We start from the raw sequence: 15,171 nt of genomic DNA on the forward strand, positions 1-15,171 counted from the left end.
CAAAATATAGTTTCTTATCATTAAGTAGTAGTTCTTTGTTAAAATGTATCAAGATATATTTAACAAAAACCGTCACTCCAACTTTTTGAAGCAGCACTAGCGTAAGCACTGTTCATGGCCAGTGTCATGACACCTGAGGTTGTGAGGTGAAGAATTAGTTTTTAATTAATGTGTTCCTCTTTTGTTCCCCTTTATGTTCCTTCTTCGTTCTGGGAGCAATACTGTAGTTAGACATAAAAGGTGTTCCTCATTCATCATCCTGGAATGGATGTACTATGCCCCAAAAATTGATGTGCAAGGAGGAAAAGGTCCAGGTGAATCCCTGAGTTGAAGGGAAGAGACTTTGAGATCTTGCTGCAAAGGGCTAGGCATGTAGTAAAGAATAATCCATTTTTGGCTATGTGAAGATGACATGACTCGCAGTGGGAAGCTCTCACATTCAGTCTTATTAATTTGAAACCTAGAGCTATCTATATATTTGAGTGGATATTTTCACAATAATATTGGAAATTAAAGATTGTATTTCAGGTGAAGTTTTTTGTTTGTTTGTTTTGTGTAATGCAAATTCTTTTAACTCTTTTTTTGTAATGATGCACTTCAAAATGCAGAGCAGTGAAGTTTGGGAAAATGACAGACAGAAATTACACCAATGCTGAATTGAAACTAAGTTTTGAGGCTCATGAAGTAATAGTACTAGTTGGGGAACTCAACATTCCTGGTTTAAATTACATCTTCAATTTAAAATGTAGAGGTTTAAGTATTGCTTCTAAATCAGATGGGTTGTTAGAATACCCTTGGTTGTTTTTTTCCAAATGTTTCTCAGTCTTCTGTGAGGACTGCCTGTGCCAAGTGCAATAAATAAGGATATTTGCTTGAATTCCAGAAATATTTCTGTAATATTAATGAAATTTCTCAAGCAGTTTTTATTTCCTTCAAGCAATCTAAACTAGAGACACTGCAAAAACATAATTGCTACCACATATTTCTTTTAGTCTTGAGATAAGCAATGAGGTTTTTGCTTGTATCATTTTGCATTTACACATACATAGGAAATCCCAAATTTATCACACAGAAGTTTTTAGAGGCCTTTGGCTGATACATAGGACTGGGTGGTGCAATACTGACTTTCATTGATGCTGATAATCCTTTAGCCCAAGTTCCTTCCATCCTCCTTCACTCAAAAGTGTGCAAACATTTAGGTGTTGGGTGTTCTTTTCATTGACTCAGTTTTTGAACTGCACTGAAGCATTTTGAGTATTCAATTTATTATATACCAACACCAAAAAAAGAGTAGATCCACATACTTAACCTTTTTCAGTTGTCCTGTGGCTTTACAATGACAATTTTTAATCTCTGTTGTAAAATTGCCAGAGCAAAAGTACTGTCATACCTAAAGTAACTAAAGGGGGGTATCAGTGAATACAATGAGATGATAGGAACTCTGTTGTCACATTAGGAACTTACAAGCAGGTAAGTAGGTATTCAGTAACAATAATTAATGTCTTATTAATTTATAACCAGAAAGAAAAATCACCTCACAAGGGCTTAGCTGTCATAGAGTTTGTTGTCAGTTATATTTTTGGTGATAAAAGCAGTATTTCTATTCAATATACATGATTGTTTCTCCGCATAGGTTGATGTATAGTAGAGTCTTATTGCATTTTTATTAAAATGCAACTTTTCAAAGTTGTCTGTAAACTATTATGTAAAGAAAGCCATAGGTCTATCTTAGAATTTCTTGAGCCTGAGCTGTATTGGAAGAATTGCAAAAGCAGCCTACAGCTGGAGTTTTGTCTCTACCATGCAGTCCTCCTTACATCTAACACATGGCTCCTTCTCACCAGCCTTTCGTGAAGTTATTATAGACGCATCTCCTCTTCCACCTGAGGTTATTGTCCCTGATTGTTCATAATTGCCAGACTTCCTGCTTCTGTCCTATCCAACTATCTGGACTTTACTAGATTAGCAAAGACTTGCTACTTAAAAAAAATTGGTAAATTTTGACTGCAAGCAGATAGGGAGTACTGACATGAATAATTCTGCTAGCCAGTGTGGCAGAGGAGTGGAGATGAATGGCTGGAAAGTTTTATCAGAACCTTTTCTTCTGTGAAACCACAAAAGCAAAATTCTTCAGCAAGAACAAAATGAAAGTGTGTTATTTGTCCATGCTTGGAGTTCCCATGCAGCAAGGATATTTTTATGCATTAAAAAATTTATGATGACTAATACAGGGGTTTGGGGTTTTTTGTTTTTGTTTTTGGAGGTTTTTTGGTGGTACAGACCTCCAAAAGGATCATTCTGCAGGAAGGAATACATGATTTTGTGGATTACAGTAGGCAAAATGAGATGAAATCAAATAGCACTAACTGCAGAGTCGTGAATTTAGGATCCAAAGAGCTGTTGCTTATTAGGTCAATTAATAAGTCATGGGTAAGATCTCATTTAGAATGTTGTGTTTACATCTAAGCACCTTGGATTAAATAAACAAGTCAAACTGAGTCAATTGCTGAAAAGAGCCTTTTTAAGAAAATGAAAGTATTGTTTTAGAACCAGAAGTTAAACCTTTACCTTTATTAATGAAAGTTGCAGGGAAATGTAAATATGAATTATGAAACCATTTGGAGGAAATATCAAGCAGAGAGAAATTACATGTGGTAAATGATAGTATTGATTACAAAATATCAAATTAATGTGAAGTGGTAATGAATACTATGAGACAATAAATTAGAAGGCTTGTATCTATCACAGGTGGGAAATTCAGAAGCAGCTTTCTAAGCGGGATAATGGAAGTGAGAAATTAAAATTTGTTGTGTTATAAAGTTCTAAAAAGAATTGTAAGGTACGAAAGAAATGATCTTGAAGTTAGAAAGTAGCCTGTGGGTATGAAAATTTTAGAGCTCAACTTGCTGTTGTCTCTGAAAGGATGTTGAAGACTTGATTACTGTTTCTTGATCATCGTTGTTACATTGATCTTATCCTGTTTGATTTGTTGGAATGCTTGGCAGAGTGACACTTTCCCTTGGTGAAGACGTGCTGACTACTTCTGATGATTTTCTTGTCCTTCACGTGCCTGGAAATGGCTTCCAGGCTTAGTTGCTCCATCACCTTCCCAGAGATCAAGGTGACACTGGCCTGTAGTTCCCTGGGTCCTCCTTGCCCTTCTTAAAGATAGCAGCGCTGTTTACTTTAGTCTTTGGACGCTTCTCCAAGTCACCTTGATCGACCAAAGATTATCAAGAATGGCTTCATAATAACATCATCCAGTTCCCTCAGCACTCGTGGGTGCTTCCCATCAGGGCCCGTAGACTCACGTAAATACCGTTTACTTAAGTATTCCCTGACCTCATCCTCTTCCATGAAGGGTAAGTCTTCCTTAATACAGACTTCCCCCCTGGTTTCTGGGACCTGGGATAACTGAAGGCTGGTCTTCCTAGTAAAGTCTGAGGCAAAGAAGGCATTCAGTACCGCAGCCTTTCCATGTCCTCTGTAACCAGGTCCCCCACCTCATTCAGCAGGGGACCTGCATTTTCCCTAGCCTTTGTTTTGTCACCTCTGTACTTATAGAAGCCCTTCTTGTTGTCTTTAAGCCATTTTTTCCATGTTGCACTTCACGTAACCCGCTACAAGAATGCAACAGTTAAACATAAGATCAGTACGTATATTTTTCATATACAGCTCACATAAAATCAACATGAATCTCCAGTGCCACTGGAAACAACGAATGGCTTCAGTCTTGGCAGGCAAAAGAATTTTAATAAAAACAAAAGGAAGATACCTAAGATCTCCCTACCAAATTGAAATTACTGTGTGTGGAAATGATCTATTACTTTCTTTTAACAGTTTTCATCAGCATTGCAAAAGGTCTTGATATAGGTGCATTTTGGTATCCTAAAAATTTGATCAGCTGTTTATATATTTTTTTGTCACAAAACTGTTACTACTTAAAATCTGTAGACTGTTACTAGTTAAAATCTTTTACATTTTGATTAATTTATCAGTGTTTCCATAGAGCCAGGATTTCTCCTGTTGCAAGCAACAATTGCTAATGGCTGTAACACAAAGCCATGTGAACTTAAGTAAACTTTCTATGGTATATTAAGAATGTTCAAGTTAAAATTTCTCTTTCTGCTGAAGAAATCTATTTCTCAAGGTTTTATTCTTAGAATATTAAAAGTAAATAGTATTAATGTGTTGCATAATTTTGTTCTTAAAAATGTAATGTGCGTGCTATTTGTCGTTATCATCACCACAATGGATTTGAATCCTAAGCTATTTGTTCTTCTTTATCTTATTTTTAGTGAGTAGTACTATTTTGGTAAAACTAACCTAAAGCTATAAATGCATTTTTAATAAAACATTTTGATGGATGCCTCTATTAAAAATGCAAATTATAACTTTATTTAAACCTCCTTAGCCTTCTAGACTATGTTAATGCTGATTCAGAAGGCAAGTACACTTATACGTTTGTTTGGGAAAAGCAGTATAAAAAAAGGATTTATATAGCATTCAGAATCTTTTTTTTTTTTTTTAACGGTGTACAAAGATTTAGTGTTTCCTTTACAATTGAATCCTTCAAGATAGATTTTTTTTTTTATTCTAAATAAAATAGGTACAGTCAAAAGAGGTTGAAAAAGAGGGAGAAAGCCTTTAACAGCTGAGTCCAAAATAATGTCCGAAATAATGAGCTGAAGTTTTAGCTAAAGGTAGCTAAAAGTTTTGGAAGAACAATTTCATAAAGTTTTGAAATGCTGAAGTGAAAATTTAGGAAAGAAGTTGGACAATTTGTTTTTATGTATAAGTCCAGGTCCCATTATTATCTCCTTCTTTTCTACTTTGTCTCCTATTTCAAAATCATTACAGATAAAAATGAAAAAAAATATATTACAGGTACCGGTAATAACCACGCTCTTTCTGCATGCACTACCAACTACTTATGCTTACTAAAGTGCACCCTTTGTGTATTGCAAGAGGCACAATGTGCTTAATTCCTTAGAGAATTCAACAACTTACGGTCAGGGTAAGTGTTTAAGAGCATGCAGGCACTCGAACAAAGTTACACAAGTGTTCTCTAAACTTCTGCTGTTGTATGTGCACAGGATTTCCATTTCGATTATGCTAAACTTCTGGAGATTATCACATGCCTAGAAGTCCTCAGTTCTGAGAAGATTAGTTAAAACTCCTGAAGGCTCAATTTTGTGTTTATGTTTAGAGTACATTTAATATACATTGACTGCTTTGACCACTGTTATTTAAAACATCAGCAATGACATGAGAAAGAGGGGATGCTGTCTGTAACGTAGCAGTTACAGGACTTGTTCAGGGAGGGAGAAGATGCTTCTTCAGTAGCTGAGTGCTTGCAATTTAGTGTGGTCATTGCTGAGGAATAACATGCCTAATTACATTTTAAAGTCTAAACATCAGTACACAACCGGCTACCATGTTCATTCTCAGAGGGAAAATCCAATAAAGCTTCAATAGAGCAAGAATCAAAGTTCATTCTTTTACAAAGAAGTTTCATTCATTTCTTAATTGCTAATTTTCAGCTGCCAAAAGGAATAAGCAATGGGATTGGTAAAGCTCATTCATTTTGAATGTAAACAGATAGCAAATTTTAAAATTAGTTAATCTAGGTTGTTGACTGGTGAGAAGAGATACCTTACAATGGAGTATATCTCATGATTTCTTCTCTCAGTTCTCTACCTCAACATAGCCCATTCTTCTGGTGCTGGAATTCCTCCTGAAAAAATAATAAAAAAAAAAGACCAATTTCTCGCAAAGCAGCTCCTGCACTCCTGTAGTTTACAGTCTGAAATATTAAGATAGCCCTAGGCTGGTACGAATTGATGGTGTGCCGGCTACAGACATTTTTTTCTTGTCTACCTAAAATGTAGTGCGTACAGACTTCTACTTCAGAAAACCTCAGTATCTTAATAAAGAATAAAGCTAAAATGTAATATGAAATTAAAAGTACAGTAAGTTTCCAAAATCAGATCGATGTTCATAACAAGTAATTTTTCTTCTGCTAAACTGCTCTGAAAATGAAATATGCCTCTTTTGTGGTTTATGGTGTTACTGGCAAGATTGGTGGTAGAGGCGATTCTCCAGGCACCAAAAATACATGCAGATCTCTACAGATGTCCCTAACAAAAAACTTCACTTGCATTTGATCCAAGCTGTCATGGCTCCATTGACATAGGCTGTCATTTGGTAGAGCTCTTAAAATATTCTTATCCCACCGTTCGGAGTCATTTTCCTAAAATTGAGAAAGATATATGGAAAAGGGGAATCTAAATACCATATCACTCACTCAAAAAGGCATAGAGCATATAAATGAGGCAAATTTCATGGAGATTATTCTACCTTTTTTCAAATGTTTTGGTCTAGTTGAAAAAGGCTAACAAGTTTTTGAACATATAAGCCATTTTTTGGGTCTAAAACAGAGGTGGCAAATGCTGCTACTGCAACATGGCAAATACATGAAGGATGTCAAAACATACACTTTTAATTTGCTATTACTCAATCTTAACTGAAATCTTCATCTTAAGCACAGTAGTCTAAAGTTGATAAGTGACTCAAGCACCTAATGTATTGGCGCTTTCTTGTATTTAGTAAAATTTTTACAGCTGCATCAACTGTTGAAGTAAACAGAGTTAGACTCCTACAGAGAGAGGGAAATGCAGAGTCTATTTTTAATATCCAGTGTTTAATGTAAACTGCACAATGCAGTATAACATATGTCCTCTTTTATGAGAAGTTGTCTGAAATGTGTGATTCCAACATAGGCAAAAGTGAATGTTATTTATTTAGGAGTGGCAGCACCGTTGGGTGGGTCTCCTAAAGTTCTTGTGGGTTTGACTTCATATTTTCCTTTGTATCCAGCCCCTGAGCTTCTGCCAAGCCTACCATGCTTCATTTCAGGCTCCCTCTTTGTACCTACTAATTAAGGACTTTCAATGTGTGTGTGTATTATACAATTAAATATGACCTCACAGGCAGCTTTAAAGAAGTAAATGGTTGCAAATAGTAGCTGAAAATTATTTTTTTTTCTCTTTTGAGACATACAAGCTGTCATACATAAAATGTGTATTTCTGCAACAATATTGGTATCAGAATATGAGGAAAAACTTGCTTGTATCAATAGATACACTACTTCATTCCTCACTGCTAATATCTACAAACATTTTGTTCATGTTGAGTAACCTCTAACTGCACCCTCTGCTCCCACTTTGAATTTGGTCACTCTGCTGCCCATTGGCTTTTCAAAGAAAATATAAAAGCATAACTAGGTAACATAAAAGTAGGCCCACTGTAAACCATTAATGCTAGTACAGATATTCTACAGCATCTTGAAGCTATGACAGGTAATTTGAGGAATTACTAAAATCCGTAACTAAAAGAGACAGAATCAGACCAAAATGGTCCTGTTAACTGAGTCTAACACATCCTGAGAAAATATGTGCACTATCAGGTGAAGGTGATAACGGTATATTAAGTTGCTATTAGCAGTTTTCTTTTATCCTGTAATTCTTACTAGCATTGTGCTTTGCAACATTTGACAGGTAGACAAACTAATTTCCAGAAGAGGAAAATGAGGGAAAGAGAGTTCAATAGTTTCAATCTTCTCACATTGAGACCACTCTAAGGTTCAATCTGGTATCAGATTTACCACATGTCAATAAGGAGCTGGAAATTGCATTTTTGACTGTCACTAGGCATTAAAGTTCAAGGGGCTTTTGTTGCAAAAGTAGAGCTATTAAAAACATACAGCTGCGTTAATATGAAAAATATTTCTCTTACCTGTACTGTTACCTGAGATTTCTTAAAATAATGAAACTGAAGAAAGTCAACATGATTAAATTCAGCTATCACATCCAATTTGGAGTTTTTTTGTTGTTCTGTGGTCTTGGACAATATTAAAATATTAAAACATCTTAGTCTTGTTTTAAATTAAGTTTATAGTTCACTTAACTTTTGTTTTTGAAATACAGTTCAATATTTGCCTTACTACTCCTGCAGAGGAATATTAATTAACATAAAAACCTACTCCTAATGGGATTCTGATAAATGGTTGGGTTCACGGTTGGTTTTTTTGAAGCATTCCAGTTGAACTTTATAAAAATTGACTTTTACAAAGTTGGTATTGTATGTAACATTTCATTTTTGTTCTTTTATTTTAGTAATCTTAAAGCAATCCCAGTTCTAGTGATCACGTATCCTCTAACAGTATTCATTGCAGTAGAAATGGTACTTGTCTTTGATTTCTGTCCGACATACCCATGTACAAGTTTGTTCTTTACTCTTAGGCATTTGCATTGTTTCATTTAGTGGTGATTTCTCTTCTGTTTAGAAATTATTTCAACATATATGGAGTATTTTTTCTTGTCAATCAATTAATTTTATGTGGATAAAATGATGCCTAGGTAAATGACTCGTGCACCAATTAGCTGAAGGTTAAAGGCACAGTAAAAATTTTCACTTGTGGAGTGCAATCTGACCTGCCTAGACCAATGTTCAGTACCACAATAAACATGCTCATAATCTCAAGAAACTGTTCATTTTACTCTCTTCCTCCCCTGTAAATAAACAAAGAAACGCCAGAGCCAGAGAAATTCAATTATGCCAATGTTTCAGTTAGTTCATTTAGTCTGAATATTCTTTTTTTCCTTTGAGGCTTTTAACTTTCCCAAAAGCCTGTGTTTTGCAGTTCAACAACGCAAGGGTACCGTGAGCAACCTTGTTTTTTGTCTTTCCCATTTTTGAATTGCAGTCTGATGGAAGTAACCATATGTAATGCACATGCTTTTCTTGAAAAATTTAGCTGAGCAGTGGAGAAATATTTGTTGTATATTGGTTTGGGATTTGTTTTCCTATTTTTAAGTATTTATTCTTTGTTGATTCATTATTCCCCAGCTCTGTTACATCTACTTTTTTCCCATTCTGAACAAATGGCTATGATATCTTGAGGGATCGTGGTAAAGATGCCTACATTATGCCTACATAATAGTCTACATTATGCCTACATGCAAGCACTTCTAACACCTTAGTTCTATTACAAAGACTTACCAAACAATTTGTCTTTAGTTTCATTTGGAAGTGTCCACAGTTCCCTTTTTATTTGATAATAAGTGGAAATACATAATAGCATGAACAGGTTGATAGTCTTCATAAGCATGAAGACTCACAGTTCATACTAGCTGCCACCCTGAAATTCTACAGACAGCCCTCACTTGAATGAGAGCTTTTCTTGAGCCAAGGGGACTTTTTGCTCCTATTGATTTCAATGGAAAAGTTGTCAGTTCTTGTCTGATAGAGCACGTACTTAGTAGGAATGCAAAGACAAAGTCTTCTACTGTGAAAATGTGGGTTCTGCAAAACAGATGTGTGGGCAGATATGTGGACAGATGCCTTTCTCATCAGAATACATGATCTGAACAGCAGTTCCCAAGTTTGTTTTTAACAGTCTTCGTGTTCCTCCCTCAGACCAGCTCAACTTGCAACCTTAATTCTTCTCTCCTGGAGAGTTGTTTCCAGTTCTTTTTGCAGGTTAAACTGGAAGCCTCAAGCATGAGGGCTGCTGGGAACCCCCTCGGAGCTCTCATACCAGGACCAAAGTCTGGTTAGAAGGTGGGGTTTTGAGGAGACACTGAGATTCTGCTTTCTGACAGAGAAGATACCCATTTCATGCTATTATTTGACAGATTTTTCCAGACTTAACTGAAGAGCAATGTAAATGTTTTCTGTGGGTTTCACGCATTAAACTTAATGAAGGTCTTCTCCCTCCAAGCAATAACCCCTTTTTCAACAAACAAACTAAAAAAAGAAGAAAGTGGACAGACTCAGCACTCCAGAAGTGCCATTTCCAGTTTGAGCATGCTTGAAATCTTTATGAAAAAACACTAAAGTTAAGTCCTTAAAAATTGTCCAGTATTTATAAACTGGGATCCCTAAAGCAAACTGCAATAGGATTTGTGGTTGTTGGATACATTTAAAAATCAGCATCCTCATTTAAATATATACAACCACAGTTGATCACTTGTGGTAACAAAATAAGGTCTAAGTTTATACACTTGCATGCTCTTACCTACTCAGATATAGTCCTTGAGTAATCCCAGTGGATACTATTTAACTTAAAAATAGCATTCAACCCTATAATTTCTCTGCTGGCCATTGAGCATCCAGTGCCACACTATACCCTACATGTTTCTTAAACTTATTTTCCTAATTAAAGTTTGTGAGGCACTAAACAGTTGTTGTACAGGATGGCTGTAAATAGCATTTGTACCTGTAACAGCATAGAATAAATGATCTCTAAATTAGTTAGTGATAGAATAGGGTGCATAATATGTGCCAGGGACTTTGCTGATATGCAGGCTTCTACCTGCTGTAGGCGTACAACTCAGTCTTGAAATCGTTTTGATGTTTTCACATCGCCTCAAAAAGTAATCAGCCACATCCAAAAGTCTTATTACATTTTTGCTCAGTGTATTTTGAATTATTACTGTTTTCAAGAGTTTAGCCCCGTATCAGTACTACAGGAAGTCTTCTGTTTCTTGGTCATTTCAGATCTTGTTGCTCTAGTTCAGAGCTTGTGAGCCATCATTGTCTTTCTGCTTTCTGACATGCCCAAGTTCAGTGGGACAGCTGTAATATGCACATTTTATGAGAGGAGCCTATTGAACCAAAACTTTTTGTTTAATGTGAAAGTTGGTGGAGTGTACTGGGTAAGAGTACTGGCTGAAATCAAACTTTCAATGAGAACATTCTTAAACATTAAAATTCAGGATGTGGATCAAACCTGAATTTTTCCAAAGTTTTGGCTGTTTGAATTGGCTGTAAATAATGATGGGGTTGCTGTAAATTTCACATTGTGAGATCGGCATATTTGTGAGTGTTTCAGTATTAAAACCAACTTACAAAAACTAACAGGAAAGGTATAATTAAAATTAAGTTGATACAAAATTTATCACTTTTTAATGCAACTCTGTCAACTGGGGTTTCATGAATGTGATTGCAAGAAAATTTTATGCTTTTTCCGATGATCTGAATTATTTTTATGGTAATGATTATTCCAGTTCACATTGTAATGACTTGATGACATGTGTTTCCTGGTTCTCATCCTGTAGGATATGATGATTCTTCCTTAGATAAGAATTTTCAAATATTTATTTTGTGATACTATGCCACAGTATTAAAGGAGAGGAGAAGTTTTTTGGCCTGTAAGGGTAAAAGAAATTGTTTTCTACAAGTCTAACAGTTTTAGCTGAACTGTTCGGCTACCTTGCCAAAAAAAGTGTTATCATCAATCGGTTCTTCTCTCAATTCTCCTTTGATTCATATCATGTAGTATTGCCATGCATAAGTTTCAGTTTATAGCTAGAGAAAAACAGAAATTCAATAGCATCTTGTTTTAAAAGAATATAGTTTATTTGTTTGAATTATTCCCAGGAGAAACCGCATGCCAATAATGTTAGTGCACCTTTGCACTTGGAGGCCATTTGAAAGGAGGTGAAGCTACTTTATGAAATTAGAGATTATTTAAGGAAACGTAGATAGCATGACTGAAGATACAACATCAACCATTGAGAAGAATCTTCATTACTGAGCAGAACCAAGACACAACCACTCCCTCGAGCTTGCAATGTTTCTTGCAGTCTTTTACTAGTATTAACGTTACTGTATTCCCTTATTATCATCCTAAATGTCTCTGTCACTACCCACAGGCTGCAACATTCTTCTGTAGCTATTTTACACTCATACTCTGCTGAGGTACAATCTTAATGGTCCGTTTTAAGCACCTTTCCTTAGATACCATTTTCAGAATGTTATTGCTTAGCCCTTCATGTATTTCTGTATTTTCTTAAAATGGACTGTATAAAGCAAAAAATTTCCCCTTCCTAAGAGTTCTGGGGATCTATTTTTCTGTGCTTTGTTTGGCTGTACAAATCTGCTGCCTCCTAATGTAGTGCTGGAAAATGATTATCAGATTACATTTAGTTTTGGTTGATGCATTTCTGCCAGACAGAAGCAATAATCACTATAATAGTTTTGTTTTCCAAACTTACTTCTACTGTTTTTACTTCTATTCTTAAAGGCAGCACATTGCCAGAAGGGTTAAATAATTTACATTGCAGTGTTACATATGAGTAAGGGTGTTTCATTGTTTATTTTAGGCTCAGCATTAATTTTGTTCAGGCTGTCTGCACTTAACAGAAACTTTTTCTGCAACAAAAGCAATTCTAGAGGGTCAATTCAGGCTGCATATTAAAATTAGTGCTAGTGATGGGATGAATGTGCTATAAAATTCTGCTTGCAAAGCTGCCTGTTTTTCTTCAAGGCAAGCATGAAACATGAACGTTATATTCTCAGGTCATCATCACAGAAAAATATATTTTCCTAAATCCTCTTGCTCCTTTGGATCACCCAGCAGTAAAGACTTCACTGTATCTTTCTTTGATTTTCTTATTCAAAAAGGGTGGAGCATTTCTGCATGCTTTGCCATTCAAACATTCCTGGTGGTTCTATTTTCAACTCAAAATTTTTAAACTAGTAACAGATGTGCTGATTCTTTTGACTGAAACAGATTTTTCTACTATATTTTGAAGAAAGTTTTTTAAACTTTTACTGATTATTGAACCCTGAGTGCTAGTTTTTCTTACCAGCCTTCACTGTAAACAGTAGCGTACACCACAGAAATCTCACTCAAGTCAGTGGGAATTATTCCTGTTATTACAAGTATGATGAGGGGCAGCGGAACATATTTGGAGTAACTATAAAATACAGCTTATGGACCTAGACCCCAGTAAGGTGTAGCATCCCAGTATTGCCTATCCCAGCCTGTTTAGGTATGTTTTGTTAATGTATCATCCCCACTTATACCAAAATTGCAAAGCAGGTAGCCTGGAAAACAATTGGCATACCTGCATACATATGTTATTGGTAATGCTGGTCCATTGGCACAAAGCGTATAGAAAACTATTGCGCAGTAGAACTCCCAGGAAACTTTATAGCTCTTGTGCACAATATATATGGGGGTCTGGGTGTCTCTGAAGCAGGAAGGAAGGCCTGTAAGTAGGACAGAAGAAATACAGTCTCATCCCTTCTCCTTGCTATTTTATTGACAAGGTCTACGAAGATGATTAGGGGACTGGAACACCTCTCTTATGAAGAAAGGCTGAAGGATTTGGGTCTCTTCAGTCTGGAAAAAGACAACTGAGGGGGGACCTTATCAACACTTATAAATACTTAAAGGGTGGGTGTCACAAGGATGGGGCCAGGCTCTTTTCAGTGGTGCCCAGCAACAGGACAAGAGGTAATGGGCACAAACTTGAGCATAGGAAGTTCCACCTAAACATGAGAAGGAACTTCTTTACTTTGAGGGTGTCAGAGCACTGGAACAGGCTGCCCAGAGAGGTGGGGGAGTCTCCGTCTCTGGAGACATTCAAAACCCACCTGGACGCGTTCCTGTGCAACCTGCTGTAGGTGACCCTGCTCTGGCAGGGGGGTTGGACTAGATGATCTCCAGAGGTCCCTTCCAACCCTACCATTCTGTGATTCTGTGATATATGTGCTTGTGATAACACAGATGCTGGTGAAATCTTTCATTCTCCTTAAGCCTTTGAATTTTTTGTTAATGATAATACAGATGCATGATTTCTTACTTGGATCTGTAGATCATCTAACAATGAGAACGGATGAATAATACAAACTGTAATACTTTTCTGTCGTGACCTTTTTAACAGATTGGAAGGCCAAATAGGCCTTGACCTTCTGGCAAACAAAAGGAAACAAATACCATGTTGAAAATGTAAAAGGCAGGAGCAGACCATTTTTGTGGGTATAATACCTGTTTCACTTAAAAGGGGATGAAAAACATTCACTAAGGGGGGTGAAACATACATAATTAAAAGACACCTGAATTTTTTTCTTCCAAGAATACTGAAAATATTCAAGGTATGTTTAGGGGCCAATATGAAACAGGGATGAAAGAAATACAGAAGCAAATGTCAGTTTGCTGTTGTGAAAATACCTCTGTCTCACACTTAAGAATATTTCACATATTTTAAATTTTCAGCATTTAACTTTCGAACATTTTAAGTTGTCTTGGGGAATTATACAGACCAAACATTCAGACTTCAGAAAAATGAAATGAAACGAAATTAATTTGTAGATAAGAGAAATCTTTCGCAAAAATGCTCTCCCATTGGTGGAACACTGGTCTTGGTCTTCTGAGTGCTTTAAGACCCCTAGACTGATTTGCTGTATTTGTCTAAATAGGAGTTAAATAGATGCAAAACATCTGTCTTTTGATGACTCTGAAGTAGTTACCTTTTTTTTTTTTCTTGGGGCAGGAGGAAAGATGTCACTTGGATGTCAGGAAGCTTTTGAAGTTTTCAAGCAGGAGCATGCTGACAGTATAACTATTGAGGACAACAAACAGCTGCTAAAACAGAGGTGAGTGTCACAGCAAGATACAGCTGGAGGCAGACATCTAAGAGTTGATTTTGAGTCTGGGTAGGAATGTGTAATTTTACACCAGACAACCCAGGCTTCTGTCGACAACTTGGTACAGAAACTTTGCCATTTCTTACTGTGGACATTTTGTATTCAGAAGGCACTGAGTGGGTGACAGAATAAAAGTCTGCATAGAATATGAAAGTATCATGAGGAATCTTAGTGCATCTTCCCTCTGGTTTTATTCACCGTATCTTCATAGCCATGTTGAAGCAATGTGGTAAATGGCATTCATGATCATGAATTATCTGGAGGAAGTAAGATTCATGTGACTGTATCAGTTACTGCAATTTCCATTGTCAAAAATACTTTACTGGCTTCGGCACTGAGTTGGACACTAAGCTAGGAGATGTTTAACATATGCTTTTGTCTGTTGTTCCTAACTTGTTTGCCAAGGGATTTTAGCTTCTCTGCCAGTTTTGCCCTCAAAACCAGAAATAATATTTTCCTCCTCCACATTTATTGTTAATGCTGGCAAAGCACTTTAAAATCTTCCGGTGAAGATGGTGAGAATGGCAAAACATTGAAAACATGAATTTTCATAAAGTCGATTTTAAACATCTCAGAAATTACACCATCAACACTTGTCCATGTTGATTGGATAATAGTACTGTTTCAGTGTCAGTTTTTCAAGTGTTAACCCTCCTTTGTACTGCAAGA

General features: G+C 36.2%; 1 protein-coding gene across 1 annotated transcript in view; it reads left to right on the top strand.

Annotated features, from left to right (window-relative positions):
- The window catches only part of KIF6 (kinesin family member 6), a 171,792-nt gene that overhangs the window by 98,428 nt on the left and 58,193 nt on the right, over positions 1-15,171 (top strand). Inside the window, exon 14 of the mRNA XM_054195458.1 lies at positions 14,349-14,451. Within this exon, the coding sequence (XP_054051433.1) occupies positions 14,349-14,451 (103 nt within the window). The remainder of the gene's footprint in view (positions 1-14,348; positions 14,452-15,171) is intronic.

This window comes from Rissa tridactyla, chromosome 3 (genome assembly GCF_028500815.1).
Source record: "Rissa tridactyla isolate bRisTri1 chromosome 3, bRisTri1.patW.cur.20221130, whole genome shotgun sequence".
Classification (NCBI taxonomy): domain Eukaryota; kingdom Metazoa; phylum Chordata; class Aves; order Charadriiformes; family Laridae; genus Rissa; species Rissa tridactyla.